This window comes from Macaca fascicularis, chromosome 7, assembly GCF_037993035.2.
Source record: "Macaca fascicularis isolate 582-1 chromosome 7, T2T-MFA8v1.1".
Taxonomy (NCBI): Eukaryota; Metazoa; Chordata; class Mammalia; order Primates; family Cercopithecidae; genus Macaca; species Macaca fascicularis.
Window position 1 is genome coordinate 16,693,973 of NC_088381.1, and position 25,220 is coordinate 16,719,192.

Consider the following 25,220-nt stretch of genomic DNA (forward strand, 5'->3'; position numbering starts at 1 on the left):
ACCACCAAGAGATGACTACCATTAACACTGTTCTGTCTTTTCTTTTGTGTTGCATTTTTGTTTTATTTTATAAAAATGTCAGCTTACCATTTTGTAATCTGCTTATACTATTAATGCAACTTGACATCTATTATCAAATATATTTCTGCAACATTTTTGATAACCAAAGGTTCCATCTTCTTTAAGAGAATTTGGATTGACAGTAATAATTTATCTTAGAGTAAATATTATATTTAATGGAAAAACCTCCTGGACTTTTAAAAACTAAACAGTTCTTTCTGTGGGTATCGAGCACATGATTTAAAACAAGTTTCTTCACAGAGAAACTTCACTTGCGGAGAACATTTGGCAGGAACAACCTCATTCTAAAGGTGAGTTGTATTTGACAACCTTGAGAAGAACTTGCTGATAACAAATGTATTATGTAATAAATGGTAAATATTTTTATTATGATAAAGGGATTGAAAGAGGGGGACTAGGATGCTAGGAATTTAGTGTAGGCATATGCTTTATGATAGGAAAGACATTTGAAAGAGTTTTTTTTAAAGATTCCTCAGTGTTTCAAAATATTTGGTTTAATTGTAATTTTAAATTTACACTAACCACCAAATCTTATATTTTAGTTACTGTACACTAAACAGCCAAGACACTAAGGAAGGTGTTTCTTTTCAGGGAAAAAAAAATTTGAAGCTACTTTATATTCAAATTGGTTTTCTTCAGAACATGTTAAAAGTGGCGAAACATGAATATCTACTTGGAAATGGCTTTGCAAAAATAAAAATAAAAAACATTAAAATCTAATTAAACCTCTGTTTCTAACCAACAATTTATTGGAAATGTAAAGCATGGAGGAACATTGTTAATAACACAGGGGGATGAAATTGGCAAAATCCAGCATCATGGGGCTAGCAACCCAGTTTGTTGAACAAAAACTCCCCCCAAAACTCTATAGAATAAAAGAGATTTAAGAGGCATTTGAACAATCACAGTATACGGATCTTAACTCTGCATTCCCAATTCAAACAAACTTTAAAAAAAAATTATTTATATTTTTTTGAGACTGAGTCTCACTCTGTCACCCAGGCTGGAGTGCAGTGGCGCGATTTCAGCTCATTGCAAGCTCTGCGTCCCGGGTTCATGCCATTCTCCTGCCTCAGCCTCCTGACAGGCTGGGACTACAGGCACCCGCCACCTCGCCCGGCTGATTTTTTTTTTTTTTTTTTGTATTTTTAGTAGAGACAGGGTTTCATCATATTAGCCAGGATGGTCTCAATCTCCTGACCTCGTGATCCGCCCACCTTGGCCTCCCAAAGTGCTGGGATTACAGGCATGAGCCACTGTGCCCGGCCAAAACATTTTTTTAATTGGTAAAATATGAAATTTCTGACTGGACATTTGATATTCATAAATTGCTCATTTTATAGGTAGGTATCATGTTTTGGGATTGGGATTTTTAAAAAGCCTCTTTTAGAAATATGTACGGAAATATTTGCAGATAAAATGACATGTCTGGAATTTGGTTTAAAATAATCCTGTTGGATTGGGTTTGGGGAGTAGTGACAGTGGTAGGGAATCTAAACGGAACATGATCATCTATGTTTAGGTAATTATTAAATTGTTTAATGACCTTTTATATGTTTGAAGTTTTTTGTTATTAAAAAAACATTGCCTTGCTGCTTTCAAACAATACAAAATATTGATTAATTTATCTGGTTGTCTTGAAGAGTAAAGCATTTACTCCTAGAGTATGTATCTAGTCTCTCTTTCTCTAGGTCCCAGTATACCTTTCTCCATTTTTGATGAGTTTCTTCTTTCAGAAAAGAAGAATAAAAGGTTTGTTTGTTTGTTTGTTTTTAACTTAAGAATTTTCTGTTATTATAAGTGAGGATAAATTAGGGGCTACTGTTATGAAAAAAATTGCTAAGTGAGGTATGTCTTTTTCCAGTCCTCCTGCAGATCCCCCACGAGTTTTAACTCAACGAAGACCCCTTGCAGTTCTCAAAACCTCAGAAAGCATCACCTCAAATGAAGATGTGTCTCCAGATGTTTGTGTAAGGAGCAGTATCCTTAAGTTAATGTAAACGGGCTAGTGGATTGTTTATTCAAATCCACAAAAGCTTAAGGTTAAAATTGAAACCACTGACTTGAATTAAGCACATGAAAAGATGCTCAGCATTATTACTCAACAGGGAAATGCAAATCAAAACCACAGTGAGATACTACTTTATATCCACTAGGATAGCTATAATAAAAAATTATACACAATAACAAGTGTTGGCAAAGTTGTGGAGAAATTAGAACATACATTACTGGTGGGAATGTAAAATGGTGTAGCAACTTTGGAAAACAGTTTGGCAGCTCTTTAAAATGTTAAACACAGTTACCATATGATCCCACAGTTCTGTGCCTAGGTATATACTCAAAATAATTGAAAACACATGTTCACACAAAAAATTTATACACAAATGTTCATAGTTGTATTACTCATGATAGTGGAAACAACCCCAAATGTCCATCAACTGATGAATGGATAAACAAAATGTTGTATATCCATACCATGAAATATTATTTGGCTATAAAAAGGAATGAAGTACTAATACATGTCACAACATAGGTGGACCTTGAAAACGTTATGTCGAGTGAATGAAATCAGATACAAAGACCACATATTATATGATCTCATTTTCATGAAATATCCAGAATAGGCAAAGGTATGGATTGAAGTTTTCCAGGGGATTAGGGAGAGGGTGGTGGAGAGTGACTGCTAATGGGTATGGGGTTTCTTTTTGGAGTGATGAAAGTATTCTGGAATTAGATAGTGATGATGGTTGTACAACCTTGTGAATATACCAAAAACCACTGAAATACACTTCAAAAGGGTCAATTTTATGGTGTATGAATTATATATCAATTTTTATAAGTGAGGATAAATCACTAATTTTAAAGCCTTTTGCACTTTTAATTTTTTAACCAACATAGCAAAAGACATTTGTTCTTTTTTATATAAAATACCTTTTCTGGCAATGCAAAAGTTATGTGGGCCAATCATTTTTCTTCAGTAATGTTCTATATTAACCGCTGTAGACTAATGACATAATGCTTAGGGTGAAAAGACCCTGTGTAGACATTTAAGTCAAAATAACCTTTATCATTGGCATTTTATTAAAGTTTTAAGGAGGAAAAATCATTCTCTTCAAACCAGCCTCTGGAAGCTTGTCATGAGACTGAAAAGAATTGAGTATGTTTAATCTGAAGGCTTTTAAGGGGTGATGTGAGCAGTAGCTTTAGTGACTTAAAGCAGCGTTTTCCACATCCTAGGGAATCATTTGGAGGAAGTTTTTTTGAAAACACTTTTTCATTTTAGTTTCTTCTCTATTGAGGTATATTTTATATCCGGTAAACTGCACAAATATTGTACAGCAGGGTGAATTTTTCCATGCAATTTTTTCTCCTATCAAGATATAGAATTATTTCCATCAACTCAGAAGACACTAGGGAGTCTTTTGTGACTAACAGTGCTTAAGCCCCATTCCATCAATGTGCCATTGGAATTTCCAGGGAAGAAGTCCAACCATGTATTTTTGTCATTTAAAAAATACTTTCTCAGATAATTCTGATACAGTTAGTCTACTGACTGCTATGAAAAGACAGTGATGTAAGAGTAATTGATTACATACTGTGTTTTGGAGTATACCACCAGAGAACATGATTAACAGGCTGGATTTGGATGCAGTGGTTCTAGATTCAGCTGTTCAATGATACGCTTATTTGTTAAAGGAGTCCAACTTCATCTACCTTTTTTTTTTTAACCAATCTTTTACTTGAATTTTGTTACTAGGTACCTAAAATATCTAAGCTACTAGGGCTATAAGTAGTATTTGCATAAAATGTATAGATTATAAACATCTATTTTACTTTAATCACATATATAAATACATATATATATATATATTTTTTTATTTCTTTCTTTCTTTTTCTTTTTTAGATAGGCTGTCACCCAGGCTGGAGTACAGTGGCGTGATCTCAGCTCACTGCAGCCTCTACCTCCTGGACTCAAGCATTCCTCCCACCTCAGCCTCCCAATTAGGTGGGACTACAGGTGTGAGCCACCATGCCTGGCCAATTTTTTATTTTTTGGAGAGACACGGTTTTGCCATGTTGCCTAAGCTGGTCTCAAACTCCTGGGCTCAAGTGATCCTCCTGCCTCAGCCTGCCTCCCAGAGTGTTGGGATTACAGGTGTGAGCCAATACACCTGGCCAAATCTTTTTTTTTTTTTTTTTTTTTTGAGATTGAGTTTCACTCTTTCCCTCAGGCTGGAGTGAAGTGGCATGATCTCAGCTCACTGCAGCCTCTGCCCCCTGGGTTCGAGCAATTCTCCTGCCTCAGCCTTCTGAGTAGCTGGGATTACAGGCGCCTGCCACCACGCCCAGCTAATTTTTGTATTTTTAGTAGGGACGGAGTTTTGCCATGTTGGCCAGGCTGGTCTCGAGTGCCTGACCTCAGGTGATCCACCCACCTCAGCCTCCCAAAGTGCTGGGATTACAGCCACTGGACCTGGCCTATTATTTTTTTTAACTATACTTTGTTTCTTCCAGATGTACCGCCCACCTTTAGTTACTCAGTCAGAAATTCAAAGTATATGTCAAATTGGTAATGATCTAGAAGATTAATCTCTAGTATCCATATGGGTTAAATCAAATAGGCACTATTTGTATACTACAGGTAAATATGTAAAGTGGTGTAATTTCTCTGAGGACAGCTAAGTAATACATATAAACTTTAGTGTTTATAACCTTTTGACCTGATAACTCTACTTTTAGGAATTAATCCTAAGAAAATTAAAGTGTTTCTAAAGATTTATGTATATTTAAAGTAGTTTTAAACGAGTAAAAAACAGAATAGCCTGAAAGTTGGTTAATTTCTTATAGACCCACAGTGTGGCCATTATGTTTTTAAAGAATTTTATATAGCATAGGAAGGAAAAAATACAAAAAGTATGAGAAACAGCAATACACAGTATCATGAATGTTACATTTTCCCTGGTTTTAAAACTCCTTTTTAAATGCATAGAATATACTGTGCATGTATCCTACCAGACATACATGAATTATCTTTAAGAAATAAATAAAAATTAGGTATGTAGCATAGAAGAAGAAGACCTAAAAACTAGGAGGATAGCAGATTATTAGAATATTTACTAAGTGAAAGCCAGAAGAAAGATAGTATTTGTGCTTTAGTTCATAGGTGAAATTTGTTGAGGAACAAAACATTGCCCAATATTTTTCTTTATATGGAGAATCTTCCTGGTACATTTTTTGGATGAAGTATAGTTTACTGTGTTCATGATATAAAAACCTTTTTATCTTTGCCTAGATATTCTGATATGCTATTTCTGTATCCTATGTCACTGAGCTAATGTGTCTCTCTCAGTAAAAAAGTTCTTCATGTATTGAAATAGTTTAGCTAAACTTTATATGGTTTTCACTTCAGGATGAATTTACGGAAATTGAACCCTTGAGTGAGGATGCCATTATCACAGGCTTCAGAAATGTAACAATTTGTCCTAACCCAGAAGACACTTGTGACTTTGCCAGAGCAGCTCGTTTTGTATCCACTCCTTTTCATGAGATAATGTCCTTGAAGAATCTCCCTTCTGATCCTGAGAGACTGTTACAGGAAGAGGATCTAGATGTAAAGACCTCTGAGGACCAGCAGGCAGCTTGTGGCACTATCTACAGTCAGACTCTCAGCATCAAGAAGCTGAGGTGATTGGGAATTTACAGGTTTTACAAACCAGATTGTTTACTCTCTTATTCTGTGTGTGTTTGTCAGTTATAGTAATCAGTTATCAAGTTCTTACTAACTGCCAGGTACTGTGCTAAGTGCTTTATATGAGAGTAGGGCTGCCCCAGATAAAGTGTCAATGGTTGATTTGGATGTGAGGGTTAAAAGTAAACTTTGATGGTGAAGAAACTAAGTGGTCCGAGAGGGGTATTGTACCACTGAGGAAACTTTGCAAAGTGTACATGATTGTCAAAAAGGAGGCATTTAGTTTTTCTTTAATATTGAGTTTAAAATAGTGGTAGGATAGCTTTTGTTAATTTTATTTATTTATTTATTTATTTACTGAAACGGAGTCTCTGTCACCCAGGCTGGAGTGCAGTGGCGCTATCTTAGCTCACTGCAACCTCCTCCTCCTAGGTTCAAGCGATTCTCCTGCCTCAGCCTCCCAAGTAGCCGGGACTGCAGGCGCGCACCACCATGCCTGGCTTATTTTTATATTTTTAGTAGAGACAGGGTTTCACCATGTTGGCCAGGCTAGTCTCAAACTCCTGATGTCAGATGATCCACCCGCCTCGGCCTCTCAAAGTGCTCGGATTACAGGAGTGAGCCTCTGCGCCCGACCAGCTTATGTGAATTTTAAATAGGCAACTAGAGATGTGCTTTTTAAAAAAGTATCTTTTGATAGAGAGGTGAAAATGAACTATGGAATAGATATGAGGGAATGGCTTACAGCCAGGGTCTGAGCCTTGTTTTAGGTCAGCTAATTTAAACTAATTCCAGTTTTAAGAATACTTTTTAATTTGCTAATTTTTGCTTTTAAAGCTGCATTTTGAGAGACCGGATGCAGTGGCTCACCTCTGTAATCCCAGCACTTTGGGATTTGGGAGGGGGCAGATCACTTGAGGCCAGGAGTTGAAGACCAGCTTGGTCAACAGCAACAAAAAAAAAAAAAAAAAAAAAAAAAAAAAATTTTTGAGCTCTACTCAAAAGAACATTTTTTTTGAAACTTTTTCCCTACAAGCTTTTAAGCACATTTGCTAGGATGTATTCACACTGCATGATTTGGGTTTCTCTTTTCTTTGCCTAATCTTTTCTTATTGAAGAAAAAAAAGTCCAGAGAAAGGATAAAGAGGAAGAAAGTGTCAATGTTAGTCAGTGTTTCTCAATATTATGGAATATAGAGTAGATATTTACTATAGGTAATATCTTTATTTACTATAGGTAAATAAAGCATAAATCCAGAAATGTATGCTGGACATGGCTTGTTCACCAGATTTAGAGGAGGTTACCTAGATTCTGATTTGGGGAAATAATGGACTTGAAAAATGAGATTATTGCTGAGTGCATTGGCTCTTGCCTGTAATCCCAGCACTTTGGGAGGCTAAGGTGGGAGGATCCCTTGAGGCCAGGAGTTTAAGACCAGCGTGGGGAACAAAGTGACGCCTTATGTCTAATAAAAATCAAAAAAATCAGCTAGGCATGGTAGTACTCACCCAGCTATCATTTCCTGGGCTCAAGTGATTCTCCCACCTCAGCCTCCCAAGTAGTCGCAGAAATTAGCTTTTTTGTTTTACAACCTTTTAGCTACTTGGGAGGCTGAGGTAGGAGGATCACTTGAGCCCAGGAAATTAAGGCTGCAGTGAGCCATGATCGCACCACTGCACTCTAGCTTGGGTGACAGAGTGAGATCCTGTCTCAAAAATAAAATGAAAAGTAAAAAAAAAAAAAAATGAGTATCAAATAAATTGATAACAAATTATAAATTATTTAAACCTAAATTTTATTAAGTTGTATTAAAAATAAAAGTATAACATAAAATTATAAAATTTATAGATTAAGGCTGGGTGCAGTGGCTCACACCTATAATCCCAGCACTTTAGGAGGATGAGACAGGTGGATCACATGAAGGCAAGAGTTCAAGACCAGCCTGACTAACATGGTGAAACCCTGTCTCTACTAAAAATACAAAAATTAGCCCAGCGTGGTGGCAGGTGCCTGTAATCCCAGCTACTCAGGAGGCTGAGACGGAATCACTTGAACCTGGGAGGCAGAGGTTGCAGTGAGCCAAAATCGTGCAGTTGCACTCCAGCCTAGGTGACGAGCAAAACTCTGTCTCAAAAAAAAAAAAAAAAATTATACATTAAGAATTTATGAAATTATAACAAAGTTTATATATATTACTCCTTTTTTTTTTTTTTTTTTTTTTTTTTTTTGAGACGGAGTCTTGCTCTGTCGCCCAGGCTGGAGTGCAGTGGCGCCATCTCGGCTCACTGCAAGCTCCGCCTCCCGGGTTCACGCCTTTCTCCTGCCTCAGCCTCCCGAGTAACTGGGACTACAGGCACCTGCCACGACTCCCGGCTAATTTTTTGTATTTTTAGTAGAGATAGGGTTTCACCATGTTAGCCAAGATGGTCTTGATCTCCTGACCTCCTGATCCACCCACCTCGGCCTCCCATAGTGCTGGGATTACAGGCGTGAGCCACCACGCCCGGCCGCCAATATATATTGTTCCTATAAGAATTAACTTATTTGTGATTCTTTTAGCCCAATTATTGAAGACAGTCGTGAAGCCACACACTCCTCTGGCTTCTCTGGTTCTTCTGCCTCGGTTGCAAGCACCTCCTCCATCAAATGTCTTCAGATTCCTGAGAAACTAGAACTTACTAATGAGACTTCAGGTAGGATCATACATACCACTATATCCATGCCTAGCGAACACTTGTTTATCTCAGCAAACTGAGCTCTATGTTTTTCTTTCCTTCTTTTTTTGAGACAGGGTCTCACTCTGTCACCCAGGATGGAGTGCAGTGGCACAATCATAGCTCACTGCAGCCTCAAACTTACTGGGCTCAGGTGATCCTCCTACCTCAGCCTCCCGAGTAGCTGGGACCACAACTGCACCACCACCATGCGCAGCAAATTTTTGTATTTTTTTGTAGAGGCGGGGTTTCGCCATTTTGCCCAGGCTGGCCTCAAAGGATCCTGCCGCCTCGGCCTCCCACTCTCTGGGATTATAGGTGTGAGCCACCATGCCTAGCCTAGGTGTTTTTCTTAAAGAAGTTGCCCGCCGGGTGCGGTGGCTCACGCCTGTAATCCCAGCACTTTGGGAGGCCGAGGTGGGTGGATCATGAGGTCAGGAGCTCAAGACCATCCTGGCTAACACAGTGAAACCCCGTTTCTACGAAAAATACAAAAAATTAGTTGGGCATGGTGGCGGGCGCCTGTAGTCCCAGCTGCTTGGGAGGTTGAGGCAGGAGAATGGCGTGAACCCGGGAGGCGGAGCTTGCAGTGAGCCGAGATGGCGCCACTGCACTCCAGCCTGGGCGACAGAGCGAGACTCCGTCTCAAAAAAAAAAAGACAGAAGTTGCCTTTGTGAAATTTCTAGAATAGATTAGTACGAAGTGAACACAGTTTCATAAACACCTGAGACAGGTGAGTGTAGTTAAATTAACAGTGCTGACTGTGTAACCTTGTTTTTTTTTTTCTTCTACTCTGTTATAATATCCAGTTGAAGCATTAGGTTTTTTTTTTGGTGATATCTTTTCACCTTTCCCTCCCACTAGCAGAAAACCCTACTCAGTCACCATGGTGTTCACAGTATCGCAGACAACTACTGAAGTCCCTACCAGAGTTAAGTGCCTCTGCAGAGTTGTGTATAGAAGACAGACCAATGCCTAAGTTGGAAATTGAGAAGGAAATTGAATTAGGTAAGTACCATTGAACGCATGTCCTCTGGTGTATGACAGCATACAAATAAGTGATTATTTGTACTTAAGCTTGATGCTTGAGCAGTGTAAATATTCCTAGATTGTATTTTTTAAAAAAGCAATACAGAGGATGACACATCAGTAACTTCATGTCTTTTTTTTTTTTTGAGACGGAGTCTCGCTCTGTCCCCCGGGCTGGAGTGCAGTGGCCAGATCTCAAGCTCACTGCAAGCTCCGCCTCCCGGGTTCCCGCCATTCTCCTGCCTCAGCCTCCCGAGTAGCTGGGACTACAGGCGCCCGCCACCTCACCTGGCTAGTTTTTTGTATTTTTTAGTAGAGACGGGGTTTCACCGTGTTAGCCAGGATGGTCTCGATCTCCTGACCTCGTGATCCGCCCGTCTCGGCCTCCCAAAGTGCTGGGATTACAGGCTTGAGCCACCGCGCCCGCCACTTCATGTCTTAATAATAGGAATTATGTCTTCTCCTCTTACAATTTTTAACAAATTATTTTTAAAAGTATTCTAGATACTACTAACTGGCAAATATACCAGTGCCTCTGTTCCTTAAACCAGGAGGTAAAAGCTAGAGGGCTGTATATGTTCACAGTGATTTTTAAATGGAATCAAACTTTATCAACAGGTAATGAGGATTACTGCATTAAACGAGAATACCTAATATGTGAAGATTACAAGTTATTCTGGGTGGCACCAAGAAACTCTGCAGAATTAACCATAATAAAGGTGGGACTGATTCTTTGTAATTTCAGTTACTTTGTAAATAATATGGATTGAAGCAATAACTGTCCTTATGGTACCATCACATCTTTCTAATAATCTCTCTCAATATGTCCAAATATATTAAGTATCCTTTCAGTTTCATTTTTTTGAGGAAATCTCTGCTGATAGTTTCTGGCCTGCTCCAATCTGTACAAGTTATACATTAACTTTCACACAATCACCATCCACAGTCACCTTGGAATTTCCATTTATTATCATCCTAGGTATTCACATTACCTTTTTCTTATATTGGATACCTAGTTTCTTTTTATCCTTTTCTTTCTTTCTTTTTTTTTTTTTTAAGGACAGGGTCTCTCTCTGTCATCCAGGCTGGAGTGCAGTGGCATGATCACAGCTCACTGCAGCCTCAATCTCTTGAGCTCAAGCAATCCTCCCACCTCAGCCTCTGGAATAGCTGGGACTGTAGATGCACGCCACCACTCCCAGCTAATTATTTTTTGTAGAGACGAGGGCCTCCCTGTGTTGCCTAGGCTGGTCTTGAATTCATGACTCAATCAATTGAATCAATCTTCCCACCTTGACCTCCCAAAGAACTGGATTACAGGCATCTAACTTTGCTTTTGAATTTTTTTGCCATTCTGAGTCTCAAAGCTTTGTGTGAAGTTATTTTTCCCGCTTTCTGGATCCTTATAGGATCTTATTCTTGTCCCCACTATTCTGAAATGTCACAATTACATGCCTTTTCATAAGTTTGTTGTCACTTATGTGTTAGATACTCAATGGCCATTTCAATCTGTCAGTTCCCTCAGTTCTGAGAAATTTTCTTCAATGGAGAAATTATTTTTTCCTCTCAGTTTCCTCTGTTCTCTTATTCTCTAATTCCTTTTATTAGAGGTACATATGGCATCTTTTGGACAGAACCTCTAAAAATTTAACTTTTTTTCTCCTATGTTTTCTCTTTTTACTTTCTGAGTATTTTATCAGCTTAATATTTTTGATCTTTTTACTAGGTTTTTATTTCTATATTTAATTTTCAAGAGCTTTTTTTATTCTCAGAATTTTCTTTGTAGCATTCTATTCTTTATTTCAAAGACCATATTCCTTGTCTTTCTGAAAATACTAATGATACTTTAACATTTTTTTCTCCCTTTGTCATCTGTTTCTTCTTGTTTTGTTTTTTGGTTTTTTTTTTTTGGTTTTTTTTTTTTTTTTGGTTTTTTTTTTTTTTGGCGGTTTTGATCTCTTTCACACTACAGGCTTTCTTCAAGTCTCTGACTCTCTATTCATATTTAAGTATGGGACACTGAAAGCTAATTGAAAGCTCTGTGTATATGGAAAGACCTTGACAGCTGTGGACCTCAAGGTAGAATGATCTAGCTTGGCCATTTTATTGGAAAACCCTCCAATCTTTTTTTTTTTTTTTTTTTTTTTTTTTTTTTTTTTGAGACTCCACAAGGAGTCTCGCTCTGCCGCCCAGGCTGGAGTGCAGTGGCCGGATCTCAGCTCACTGCAAGCTCCGCCTCCCGGGTTCACGCCATTCTCCTGCCTCAGCCTCCCGAGTAGCTGGGACTACAGGCACCCGCCACCGCGCCCGGCTAGTTTTTTTTGTATTTTTAGTAGAGACGGGGTTTCACCGTGTTAGCCAGGATGGTCTCGATCTCCTGACCTCGTGATCCGCCCGTCTCGGCCTCCCAAAGTGCTGGGATTACAGGCTTGAGCCACCGCGCCCGGCATTGGAAAACCCTCCAATCTTTAGATCTTTTCTCTTGAGCTGATCAGAGAAGTCTTCTCCCTCAGAGGAGACTTCTGATTTTCTGCCTGGAGCATATAAGCCTGGCTTCTAGCTTTCTGAAAGCTGAGTAAGGAAATTGGTCTGAAGAATGGAAGGGCAGGGAGGTACATCTTAACATCTTAACCGCTGCATATATAACATCCGATATATACACTTTTCCCTGTTTTCCATGTTATTTCTATGCCCCTCAGTGGTGCCTAGTGCTCTGTAGTCCAGAGCCCTTCTGTTTTTTTTGTTTTTTGTTTTGTGTTTTTTGTTTTTTTTTGAGACGGAGTCTCGCTCTGTCGCCCAGGCTGGAGTGCAGTGGCCGGATCTCAGCTCACTGCAAGCTCCGCCTCCCGGGTTTACGCCATTCTCCTTTCTCAGCCTCCCGAATAACTGGGACTACAGGCGCCCACCACCTTGCCCGGCTAGTTTTTTGTATTTTTTAGTAGAGACGGGGTTTCACCGTGTTAGCCAGGATGGTCTCAATCTCCTGACCTCGTGATCCGCCCGTCTCGGCCTCCCAAAGTGCTGGGATTACAGGCTTGAGCCACCGCGCCCGGCCGCCCTTCTGTTTTATACTCACTAGGTAATAAACTTCTGGTCTTCGAGAATAGCGGAGAGGTAGTTGCTGGGCTGGGCTATTGGAGCAGAGGAGGGAAGCTGGGGTCTACCTTCCTCTTTTTTTTGAGACGCACTTTTGCTCTTGTCACCCAGACTGGAGTTCAATGGCACGATCTTGGCTCACTGCAGCCTCTGCCTCCCAGGGTCAAGCAATTCTCCTGCCTCAGCCTCCCGCGTAGCTGGGATTAGAGGCACCCGCCACCAAAAACCCAGCTAATTTTTTGTATTTTTAGTAGAGACAGGGTTTCATCATGTTGGTCAGGCTGGTCTTGAACTCCTGATGTCAGGTGATCCACATACCTCGGCCACAGAGTGCTGGAATTACAGGCATGAGCCACTACACTAGGCCTACCTTCCTCTTAAATGGGATTCAGTCACTCCTGTCTTAGCTCCACCCTCAGCGTCACTTCCATGGGTAATTGGTGCTGGCGGTTATATACTATAGGGAAATAGCCTTGTAGTGTAAATGTAGCTCAGCTTTCTCCTCTGCCAAAATCAGTTTTTATTCTAACTGGATTGTTACCTCCTCTTCTCTTTCCAACTTATTCTCTTTCCAGAATTTGTTGCTATTGTGTCTTTTATAGTAGATTTATGCCTTTAAAAATATCTCTTTATTATTTCTCTATCAGAAGGGCTGGAAGGAATGTGTTTCAACCTGCCAGCCATAACCATATACTTAATTGAATTTAATTTTTAAAATACAATATCTTACAGGTATCTTCTCAACCTGTCCCATGGGACTTTTATATCAACCTCAAGTTAAAGGAACGTTTAAATGAGGCCTTTGATCATTTGTGCAGCTGTTATCAATATCAAGATGGCTGTATTGTTTGGCACCAATATATAAACTGCTTCACCCTTCAGGTTTGTAATACTAAAAATATAATTTAAAGTCCTCCAGTAGAGAGATTTGTGCTCCATTTCTCATAGGAATTTAGTAAAAAACCTATCAATCTTCTAGAAATAGACCAATTCAATTATAAGTTAAAAGCATTGATCATTTTCTCAAGTTATTTTGACCAAAGATCTCTTTGGTATTCTTTTAACTTTTTTTGGTCAGTTGTCAAGCATAAATAAAAGTAGAATTGTACAATGAACTCCCATGAACTAGTCATCTATGATAATCTTAGCTCATGGCCACTCTTGTTTTAGGTATGCTACCCCCACTGGATAATTTTTTAAACCCAGACACAATATGTCATTTTACTCTTTGGTTTCTTCTTAAGAAGGTTTGCTACAGATTTTGATGATAATATAAATTCTCAAAAACAGTTGGAATGAGGGTATTTTAAAACATTTATTAAGTACCTATTTTGGGCCAGCTCACTCTTGATGCCATTCATCATTATGTCATTAAATCCTTACAAACAATCTTATGGGAGATTGCAGTATTATTAAAACTGGGACATAGACTCAGTCTACAGAGGTGCCTGTGTTCCAGTAGAGAACAAGGAAGACTACAAACCATCAGTGACCAAGGTATTGAGTATAACTACAATCTGCCAAACTTGAGAAATAGTGAGTTTTCTGTCCTTCAATTTCCAGGATCTTCTCCAACACAGTGAATATATTACCCATGAAATAGCAGTGTTGATTATTTATAACCTTTTGACAATAGTGGAGAAGCTTCACAAAGCAGAAATAGTCCATGGTGACTTGAGTCCAAGGAGTCTGATTCTCAGAAACAGGTTGGTCCTTTTCATTGTTATAATTCTATCAGCTTTCTCTTAAAACATGGATAGTTGCCACTTTTTTTTTTTTTCTTTTTGGAGGCGAGGGTCTCACTCTGTCACCTAGGTTGGAGTACAGTGGCATGATCTCGGCTCACTGCAGCCTCCGCCTCCCAGGTTCAAACGATTCTCCCATCTTAACCTTGCTAGTAGCTGGGACCACAGGCGCGCACCACCACGCGCGGCTAAGTTTTTGTATTTTTCGGTAGAGATGAGGTTTTGCCATGTTGCCCAGGCTGGTCTCAAACTCCTGACCTCAAGTGATCTGCCCACCTCAGCCTCCCGAAGTACTGGGATTATAGGCGTGAGCCACTGCACCCGGCCAAGTTGCCAGTTTTTAAAGCATTTTGATAAATGCCATATGGAGGAACACATTATGTTAAGAGAATATTTACCTAAAAGTAAAAAATCATTGAGAATAATTTGAAATAATTCAAAGAAATAAACACATTGAGGAAATAGACTAAATCAGATAAAATAATTAATCACTGAGTATTGTGATGATATACATCAAGACAAGATATAAAATATGAATATTTTGAGGAATATAAAGTGGATTGTTTAGTCATTCTTTGAGTGGGACCCGTGCCAATCTAGCGAGGATGCCAGCAAAATCAAGGCACTGCTCAGTTTCATAGACCAAAGCTTAAATCAGGCCTGACTGACGTGTTAGCCAAGAGAAGTGGGTAAAACCAGAGTTCAAATACAAACTATGCCAAGGAATGGGGCTTAGTGTTCAAATTAAACCCAGTGTGTCCATCAGGTTCAAGGAGTGAGCACAGAGCAGGATAAATGAATACTAAGAACTGAGAAAATATAGATCACATTCAGGCATTAATTAGGCAAAAACAGTCCAACATTTTTGCTTTGTGAAAAGGACTAGAGGACTGCTACGTTCTTTTAGTGATCATTGGTGTTATAGTGTTTGAGTAAAAGCAACCTGGTTTAAAGATGCTTTGTCTGCCCAAGCAGATGTCTTGGATGAGGTGTTAACTTTGTTTCTGAGGCCACTGGTATATACTAATAGCTGGACTTATTCTTTACATTTCTTCTGACTACTTAATCTATAAGAAGAGATTGAATTAGACTCTAAATTACAGTTAACATGGAAATTAAAAGAACCCTCAATGTGTTCCCATGATTGTAACCAAAAGAACTAGAGAATCCCACCTTCTCCCCTGAGATAGCAGAGTCAAAGTCTTTCCCAGACATAATGTAGCAGCATTTCTCATCCAGGGCACCATAGATATTTTGGATGAGACAATTCTTTGTGCAGGTGTGTTCTAAGCAATGCAGGATGTTTCATATTCCTATTCCCCCCACCCACCCAATTAAGTGCAAGTAACAATCCCCTAAGCCGTTGTGACCACCAAAAATCCCCCAAAATTTCCAAATATGAGAACCCCTGGTATATTTTCACTCTACTTAACAACATTAAAATGACAGTGCTGAAATTCCCAGGGCTACGGAAATTGGAAGCAGAGGTATTTTCTAAGCCTTTTAGAATTAGGCATCTGTGGTCTATGGAGTACGATAACCCTTCTCTCAGCCACCAGAGGCTCTAGGAAGGCACATAGTATTAAAGAGGCATTGCTTTTTACTTTGTCACTGCTTATCAAATTTAATCAGAAATTTCACATAGATTGATAAGGAATTTAAAGCTAGAAAGGGGCCGAGCACAGTGGCTCATGCCTGTAATCCCAGCACTTTTGGAGGCCGAGGTGGGCAGATCACCTGAGATCAGACCAGCCTGAACAACATGGAGAAACCCCATCTCTACTAAAAATACAAAATTAGCCAGGTGTGGTGGTGCATACCTGTAATCCCAGCTACTTGGGAGGCTGAGGCAGGAGAATTGCTTGACCCTGGGAGGCAGAGGTTGCAGTGAGCCGAGATCGTACCATTGCACTCCAGCCTGGGCAACAAGAGCAAAACTCCATCTCAAAAAAAAAAAAGCCAGAGGCCAGGCGCGGTGGCTCATGCCTATAATCCCAGCACTTTGGGAGGCTGAGGCGGGCAGATCATGAGGTCAGGAGATCGAGACCATCCTGGCTGACACGGTGAAACCCCGTCTCTACTAAAAATACAAAACGTTAGCCAGGCGTGGTGGCAGGTGCCTGTAGTCCCAGCTACTCAGGAGGCTGAGGCAGGAGAATGGCGTGAACCCAGGAGGCGGAGCTTGCAGTGAGCCGAGATGGCACCACTGCCCTCCAGCCTGGGTGACAGAGCAAGACTCCATCTCAAAACAAAACAACAAAAGCCAGAAAGGGCTGGATGCAGTGGTTCACATCTGCAGTCCCAGCACTTTGGGAGGCAAAGGCAGGAGGATCTCTTGAGGCCAGGAGTTCAAGACCAGCCTGGTCAACATAGCAAGACCCCATCTCTACAAAAATAAATAAAAGCCAGAAAGAACCTTTTGAAATTGCTTAGTTTAGTTGCTTACTTTAGTTTCTACATATCTTTTGTGAGGAAAATGAGATCCAAAAAAATGGAATGTCCTACCCAAAGTAACAGTGAGTTAGTAGCTGATTAAAGGACTAGGACACCTTCATGCATGCTTCTTTTTATTAATCTATGAAACATTTTTTCCTGTGCCTCCAAATTTATATAAATATTTTACAATTACACTGGGCATGGTGTCTCACATCTGTAATGCCAGCACCTTGGGAGACCAAGGCAGAGGATCACTTGAGCCTAGGCATTCAAGACCAGCCTGGGCAATATAATGAGACCTCATCTCTACAAAAAAATTAAGAAATTAGCCAGGCGTGGTGGCACACACCTGTAGTCCCAGCTACTTAGGAGGCTGAGATGGGAGGATCGCTTGAACCCAGGAGGCAGAGACTGCAGTGAGCTGAGATCACACCACTGTACTCCAGCCTCAGTGACAGTGAGAGCTTGTCTAAGAGACCAAACAAAACACACACATGCACACACATATTTTATATATATATAAAATACACACATATTTTTTATATATCAGAATCCACAATCCCTATGATTGTAACAATAGATATATATACTATATATATATATATATTTTTTTTTTTTTTAATTATAGCATAGTTTAATGGTGGCCAAAAAAGGTTGGATCTTGTGCGAAGGAAAAATGGGAGCAATTGTCAATTTTAAAGTAAAATACATAGATCATTCTGTGCTGTGGAGGTATGTAATTGGAGTAGTTAAAGCCTGTATTTAGGAATATTGCACCAATATCAGGAGTTTGAGGGAACTAATTGAGAAAAACAGAGACAAAAGGAGCACATGAAAACCCACTCTTTTCATTTATAAACAGTTCCTATGTCTCCATGGAGAATAGCGTTATTAGGATAGATAAACCCAAGGAAAACAAAATTAATTGATAATTAATTAGTATTATAAAGGTTTTTTTTAGTAAATAAGAACTGGAATTACGAATAAGAGTAAGATAAAATATGGTGTTTTACAATATAGGTAGGACTTTATGAAACAGACTTGCATTGTTTTCCATTAAAGTCTGGAAGGAAGAATCTGAACAATACCTGGAAAGCCTATCTGGAATAGTAAACAAGAAAGGCTATGACACCTATAAAATTTTAATTTCCTCCATCGTAATTCCTGTCAGTGTATAAATCATTGCAATTGTATGTGTTAATGTGTACAGTACAGGGAAGAAGCCTGTGCTCTGCCTCCATACTTACTTTATATAATATGGAAGCTTGATAAATGTTTAATGGTGGCCATGCATGGTGACTGAAATATACTTTGTGTCACCAAACTGGTGACATTCCTTCCGCATTGGGTGGACACTGCCACTACTCTTGAGTCTTACAGGTGCATTTTCAAAATTAACCACTGGAGGGAGTTGTCGGCATAGCTAAGATGTACTCAAGGTACCTTTTTTTTTTTTTTAAAGACCAGCTATGCAGCTTCTTTCATGGCCTATTTTTATTATCTCCTTCTCTTAAATCTGGGCTCAGAATCCACGATCCCTATGATTGTAACGAGAACAATCAAGCTTTGAAGATAGTGGACTTTTCCTACAGTGTTGACCTTAGGGTACAGCTAGATGTTTTTACCCTCAGCGGCTTTCGGACTGTACAGATCCTGGAAGGACAAAAGATCCTGGCTAACTGTTCTTCTCCCTACCAGGTAAGTGTAAAACAAGCCTGAGCAAATATGGAGAGCGTTTCTTAATCTCTTTATTATCTGGATAAGCTATAAAAGCTGGTGTTTACTGATATTGACTCTCCCAGAATAGATGACCTAGTTTTCAAATATCACCAAGTGAAGTAAAATGTAACATTTTTGTGTTACAGCATTGACGAATATACACATACACGTGCAAACACATGACTAACTGTAACCAAGTGCCAGGGCCATTCCTACTGCCTACCACCCATGTAATATTTTATAAGTCATTTTCTGTGATCTTCTCTGTAAAAAAGGGATAACAGTCTCTGCTGTGTGTTTATCAGAATTGTTGTGAGGAGTAAATGAAGTAATGTATATAAAAAGAACATTAGCACAAACGTAAAGTCTTTTGTATGGTGGCGTTATATGCAGAAATTCACTCTAACTCAGCTCTAGACATAAGACATTTGCTGATTGAATATGTAGCACAAACCTGAACTAATCATGTGGACCCCATTTAGATCACAGTTGGAGTTCATGCAAACTCAGTAGGTCTACAGATTTGAATGTGATAATCCAAATATTTCATCTTTTGTTCTTAAGGAGATCTCCTAGAGTTGGCTCTATTGATCATTTCTTTGGAGAGCTTCTCCCTTTACTGTAAGGGTGAGGAACAGTCTACTAAAATGTATGTCATAAAATAAACTTAGTTAAGCACTGTAATACCTTTCAACTTCCTACCGAAATAAGCTGCCATGGTAGAGGCAGAGAATTATTTTAGCTGATGGTGCTTTTTGTGATTTCAGGTAGACCTGTTTGGTATAGCAGATTTAGCACATTTACTTTTGTTCAAGGAACACCTACAGGTCTTCTGGGATGGGTCCTTCTGGAAACTTAGCCAAAATATTTCTGAGTAAGTATTGATGAATTTCAGGGTCTCTGCCCGTCCCTGTAATTTTCTGTTTCTCTTGGGTGCTATCTCTGCTTTGGCAGCCTTAGTTTTTTTAACCCAAATGCCATGATTCCAGTAGTTTCAGCGAGTTTTCATTAGAGTATCAGCAGAGCATCTAGTGCAGGATAAAAGAACTGCTCATTAAAAATAAGATTCAAAACTATTCAGACTTCAGGACCTCTTTCTGAATGTAGCTGTATCTTCCAGACTACAGCTATAGTATGGAAGCTTCCCAGTTTAGATATGTGAAAATAAACATTTCATGAGAATAATTTCCTAATCAATTGGTGTTAGCCTTAAATTCCTATTTATTTATTTATTTATTTATTTATTGAGGTAGAGTCTCGCTGTGTCACCCAGGCTGGAGTGCAGTGGCACAATCTCAGCTCACTGCAACCTCTGCCTCCCAGGTTCAAGCGATTCTCCTGCCTCAGCCTCCTGTGTAGCTGGGATTACAGGCGTGCACTACCATGCCTGGCTAATTTTTGTATTTTTAGTAGAGATAAGGTTTCACCATGTTGGCCAGGATGGTCTCGAACTCCTGACCTCGTGAGCCGCCCACCTCAGCCTCCCAAAGTGCTAGGATTACAGATGTGAGCCACTGCGCCTGGCCTAAATTGCTTTTTAATAACGATTATTACCAAAAGTTAATAAGCATCTCTTGAAAAGACTTACATTTCTAAACTGTATGCTAATTTTAGGCTATTATGTATTTAATAAGTGGATAGAACCGAACCAGATAATTGAATCTCCTGGTGAAGAAGTAAATGGTCTCTTAATAAGCACTGCTTGGTCTCAGAACCTTAGTACTCCCTCAAGCCTGCTCATAATTATTAAGTTGGCCGAGCATGGTGGCTCACACCTGTCATCCCAGCACTTTGGGAGGCTGAGGCAGATCACCTGAGGTCAGGAGTTTGAGAGCAGCCTGGGCAACATGGTGAAACCCCGTCTCTACTCAAAATACAAGAAAATTAGCCGGGTGTGGTGGCCCATCCCTGTAATCTTAGCTACTTGGGAAGCTCAGGCACGAGAATCACTTGAACCTGAGAACCCGGGAGGCAGAGGTTGCAGTGAGCTGAGATCGTGCCACTGCACTCCAGCCTGGGCAACAGAGTGAGATCTCCATCTAAAAAAAAAAAAACAACAACAACAACAAAAACAAACAACTTAAGTATCTATGTTCCATTTTAGCTTAGCTTAGCAAATAAGTTCCCAGCATAAGTTTGCCAGTCTGTCACCTATTGTTATATTCTTTGGTTAAAAAAAAAATCCGTGTTGAAGATTTAATGCCCCTTCTCTATTTTCCTCTTTGAATAATTGAATTATAGTTTTCTCTTTATTTAATTGAGAACTTGGCCAGTGTTATCTCTTACATGTACTTTTTAAAATAGGCTTGAAATACAATGTAAGACATATAGGATAGATATAGGTATGTCCACTTGGCTATGGGCCAGACAGGTCTGGCTAACACAAGCAGAAACAAGTGGGGTCAGGTGGGGTTTCCTAACAGCCCTGCCTTATCTAATAAGGGAAGTTTCTCTGATCAAAAGAAAATAATAATAAGCAAAGGTACAAACATATTAAGCAGTAGTTACTTTAGTCAAGCTTACAATTCTCAGAGAATTGTAAAGATGATCCACTACTTGGGTGGGAGAAAGGAGCTATAGCCTTTTTGATGACCTAGACTCTAGGAAAGTTGGAAGAAATAAAATTCCTTTTTCTTCTATTTGTAGAAGAAAAGTGCTATGCCTTAGTACACAGAGGAAATTTATAGATTTAGATGAGAGAACTTCTTTCCCTTTATGTGCATTGTATCTTGGCTTTTCCCACTATGGTAGCCCTTTTTTGTAGTTCTTCCCTGGGCTTTCAAAGGACTATTTGAATGATCTCTAACCCTAGAGTTCTAGGTATTACCTTACACCATTTTGGTGCATAAATGTACCACTGAGTTAAACTAAAAGAAATTATAATTTTCATATGCCTAATCTTGATGGAAATGGTTTTATATATTTTTAGGCTAAAAGATGGTGAATTGTGGAATAAATTCTTTGTGCGGATTCTGAATGCCAATGATGAGGCCACAGTGTCTGTTCTGAGGGAGCTTGCAGCAGAAATGAATGGGGTTTTTGACACTACATTCCAAAGTCACCTGAACAAAGCCTTATGGAAGGTAGGGAAGTTAACTAGTCCTGGGGCTTTGCTCTTTCAGTGAGCTAGGCAGTGAAGTCTCACAGATTCCTGCCTCAGAGCAATGGTTGTATTGTGGAACACTGGAACTGTATATGCTGTAATTTAATTTAGGACACATTTAGATGCACTACCATTGCTTTTCTGCTTTTTGGTAGACGTATATTTCGAATATACGAAAAACTGACATTTTTTACACAGTGATATGCTTACTCATGGCCTTGTCTAACTTTTAAGAAGAACTATTTTATTCTAAACAGGCTCATTACAAATGGTTACCTTGTTATTTAACCCATTTGTCTCTACTTTTCCCTGTACTTTTCCCATTTGTAATTTGTAAAATGTTCTCTTACGATCACCATGTATTTTGTAAATAATAAAATAGTATCTGTTAAATTTGTGCTTCTAACATGTCATGTAGTTTTTGCAAACTAAAATAACAAATGGCTTAATTTTGCAGAGAGGGGCTATTTTGCCATGGAAATTTATATATCCTAGACTTAGAATTGTTGCAATAGGGTTGTGATGAGACAGAATAGCCAACTACTTCTTTAGGTGGGTCTGACCTTCAAATAAGTGGTCTAGACTGAAAAGTAGGTAAGATGATATGCATAAGACCAAATTTCCTTCAATTTCAAGTGGCATGATTGTATATGTGGCTTATGTTTTAATGTTTTCACTTTTTTGGAGACAGGGTGTCCTCTGTTGCCCAGGCTATCACCTGGCCTTTCCAGACTCTGGCAATTTTCCCACCTCAGCCTTCCAAGTAGTTGGGAGCACAGGCTCACACCACCACATCTGGCTAATTTTTTGTACTTTTGTAGAGATGGGGTTTCGCCACATTGCCCAGGCTGGTCTCGAACTCCGGGCTCAAGTGATCTGCCCACCTCGGCCTCCCAAAGTGCTGAGATTAGAGGCGTGAGCCACCATGCCCGCCCCTAATGCTTTCACTTTTATCCACCAAGCCCCTTGGTCTATTTATATGATCTAGTGGCGCTGCTACTGGGTCTCTTGATTAGGAATCTGACTGTTAGAAAATAAAAGCAAATGTGTTAAAGAGGGTTTAGCAACCTTTCAGAAATTGAAAAATCACCATTCTATTACATGCAGAATGACTTGGAGGGGGCAAGGGTCAGTGAAAGAATAAAAGGAAATTTTGTTTGAAAGATTTGAGGAAGCAGGAGGTCAGAATAAAATGATAACTTTGAAGTATGAAATAGTTTGGAAGAGAATAGGCCTAGATAAAGTACTGGACTCCCAAAAGGAAGCATGAATTACACCTGGCTTCAGGGATAGGGAAGAAAATTGGTAGAAAAAGGCAATGAAAATTATCCAGCTATCAGCTGGGCACCGTGACTCATGCCTGTAATCCGAGCACTTTGGGAGGCCAAGGAGGGAGATTCACATGAGGCCAGGAGTTTGAGAGCTGCCTGGGTGACAAAGTGAGCCCCATCTCTACAAAAAATAAAAATAAATATAAATTAGTTGGGTGCGGTCTCACATGCCTATAGTCCTAGCTACTTGGGAAGCTGAGGCGAAAGGATTGCTTGAGCCTGGGAGTTCAAGGTTTAGTGAGCATGATTGCGCCATTGCACTCTTGCTGTGGGCGACAGAACAAGACCCTGCCTCTAACAAAAAAAGGAAAGAAAATTATCTAATAATTTCATATCTAAATATCAAAATTACCTAATGTTCCTCCATGCTAGTGCCTTATTTTTTTTTTACTTTAATTGTCACTGTTACTGCTCTAAGATTGCTGGAAAGCAAAAAATCCTTCGTATGTCTCAACTAAAAATATTTAAGCATATATAGTTGAAGCACTGCAACATGACTTGGATCTGAAAGATAATCAACTTAGAAATATTTGCTCTTAACCAAAATACAGCTCTCCAAACATTCTCACATTTGCTTCCCGTACTGATGATGTAAAATGATATATCTGTATCTTTTACATAATCAAGCCCCTCTCCTCTCTGCTCTCCTCATTTCTCAGTTCACTCTGTTGACACATGAAGTTATTACTCTGAGACTGGACAGTAAATTTAGATTTATTCTTAATATAGGCTTAGCTACTATGTAGTGAATTCTTTAGCAACCTTGACAGCAGGGTGCTGTGTTAAGTAAAGCTTTGTTTCTGAAAGTAGGCTGTGAGGAAAGGGAGGAGAATCTGAGGAAGCTACTTTGTTAGAGAACTTGCTGTTTTGCCACCCCTCCTTGCATTCCAATCTCCTCCAACCCCAGCCCTTCTTTGTAGAGAGAAGAAAAGGCACCTGACCAATTAGGACTTACAATGTCTTAGGTTTTCTGTTTGCCTAAGCATAAAACCACAAAGTGAGATCCTTTCTATTTACCTTATATTTTATGCTTATTTGTCTTGGGAGAAGGAAGCATTTCCTTTTTGGCAGAAGTTTCAAATGGTTCTTATTTCTTGTCTCACTAAGGCAGTAATAGTGTAGTGATGGACCTGGTTAGGTAGTGAGGGACAGCTGAAAAGGCAGGAGTTTTACTTTTGTTTGAAAAGAGACCACATAACATATAGCATCTCACCATTCACAAAGTGTTTGTACACCCACTGATAGTGCTCTAACTGATGCCAAACCTGAACCTGGAAATAAAAAGATTTTCCTGGAGCAGTAGGATTTCAGACTGTTGGTTGAGCTTATCTCAAGATGGATAAGAAAGCCTTTGAGAAGGTTAGCACAAGGTTCTTTGAAATAACTCATTGGTGTCTTTAAGCTGAAGCCTTTAAGCAAAGACAGCAAAGAAGTGCTTTTCTGTTGCATCTGAAAATAAGGAATTCTTCCAACTGCACCAGTTCTTCTAATGTGCCAAAATTAGCTTCTAATTTGGCTCCTAAAATTAAGGTTTCCCTAGCGAGGAAAATGCATTTAAAAAAATTTTTTTTGTGGCCGGGTGTGGTGGCTCAAGCCTGTAATCCCAGCACTTTGGGAGGCCAAGGCGGGCGCATCACGAGGTCAGGAGATCGAGACCATCCTGGCTAACACGGTGAAACCCCAACTCTACTACAAATGCAAAAAATTACCCGGGCGTGGTGGCGGGCGCCTGTAGTGCCAGCTACTTGGGAGGCTGAGGCAGGAGAATGGCGTGAACCCAGGAGGCGGAGCTTGCAGTGAGCCGAGATCGCGCCACTGCACTCCAGCCTGGGCGACTGAGCGAGACTCCATCTCAAAAAAAAAAAAAAAAAATTTTTTTTTGTAATACGGCAAACTTCTACCTTAATGGGGTCCTTGGTTCTACTAGAGACATAAGAAGCTATGAATATTTAATAGGACAAAGATGGCATTTTAAGTCAGTATATGAAAAGATTATTTAATAACTGGTATTAAAACTGTGAATTAGGCTGGGTGCAGTGGCTCACACCTGTAATCCCAACACTTTGGGAGGCTGAGGCGGGTGGATCACCTGAGGTCAGGAGTTCATGACCAGCCTGGCCAACATGGTGAAACCCCATCACCACTAAAAATACAAAATTAGCCATGTATGGTGTCGCATGCCTATAATCCCAGCTAGTTGAGAGGCTGAGGCAGGAGAATTGCTTGAACCCAGGAGGTGGAGGTTGCAGTTAGCCAATATCATGCCATTGTACTGC

At 39.6% G+C, this 25,220-nt stretch overlaps 1 protein-coding gene across 8 annotated transcripts in view; it reads left to right on the forward strand.

Moving 5' to 3' along the window:
- Positions 1–22,019, forward strand: part of BUB1B (BUB1 mitotic checkpoint serine/threonine kinase B) — a 62,434-nt gene extending 40,415 nt beyond the window's left edge. For 4 of the 8 annotated variants that reach the window (XM_005559155.5, XM_005559157.5, XM_005559158.5 and 1 more), the window contains 12 exons: positions 322–371; positions 1,758–1,833; positions 1,946–2,051; positions 5,492–5,766; positions 8,330–8,463; positions 9,350–9,493; positions 10,133–10,233; positions 13,343–13,492; positions 14,174–14,316; positions 18,318–18,489; positions 19,278–19,384; positions 21,440–22,019. In XM_005559155.5, coding sequence (XP_005559212.3) covers positions 322–371; positions 1,758–1,833; positions 1,946–2,051; positions 5,492–5,766; positions 8,330–8,463; positions 9,350–9,493; positions 10,133–10,233; positions 13,343–13,492; positions 14,174–14,316; positions 18,318–18,489; positions 19,278–19,384; positions 21,440–21,635 — 1,654 coding nt within the window. In that variant the 3' untranslated portion in view covers positions 21,636–22,019. The remainder of the gene's footprint in view (positions 1–321; positions 372–1,757; positions 1,834–1,945; positions 2,052–5,491; positions 5,767–8,329; positions 8,464–9,349; positions 9,494–10,132; positions 10,234–13,342; positions 13,493–14,173; positions 14,317–18,317; positions 18,490–19,277; positions 19,385–21,439) is intronic. The other 4 variants (XM_073995501.1, XM_015452641.4, XM_015452640.4 and 1 more) reach the window with 3 other exon arrangements.
- The last annotated feature ends 3,201 nt before the right edge of the window (positions 22,020–25,220 follow it).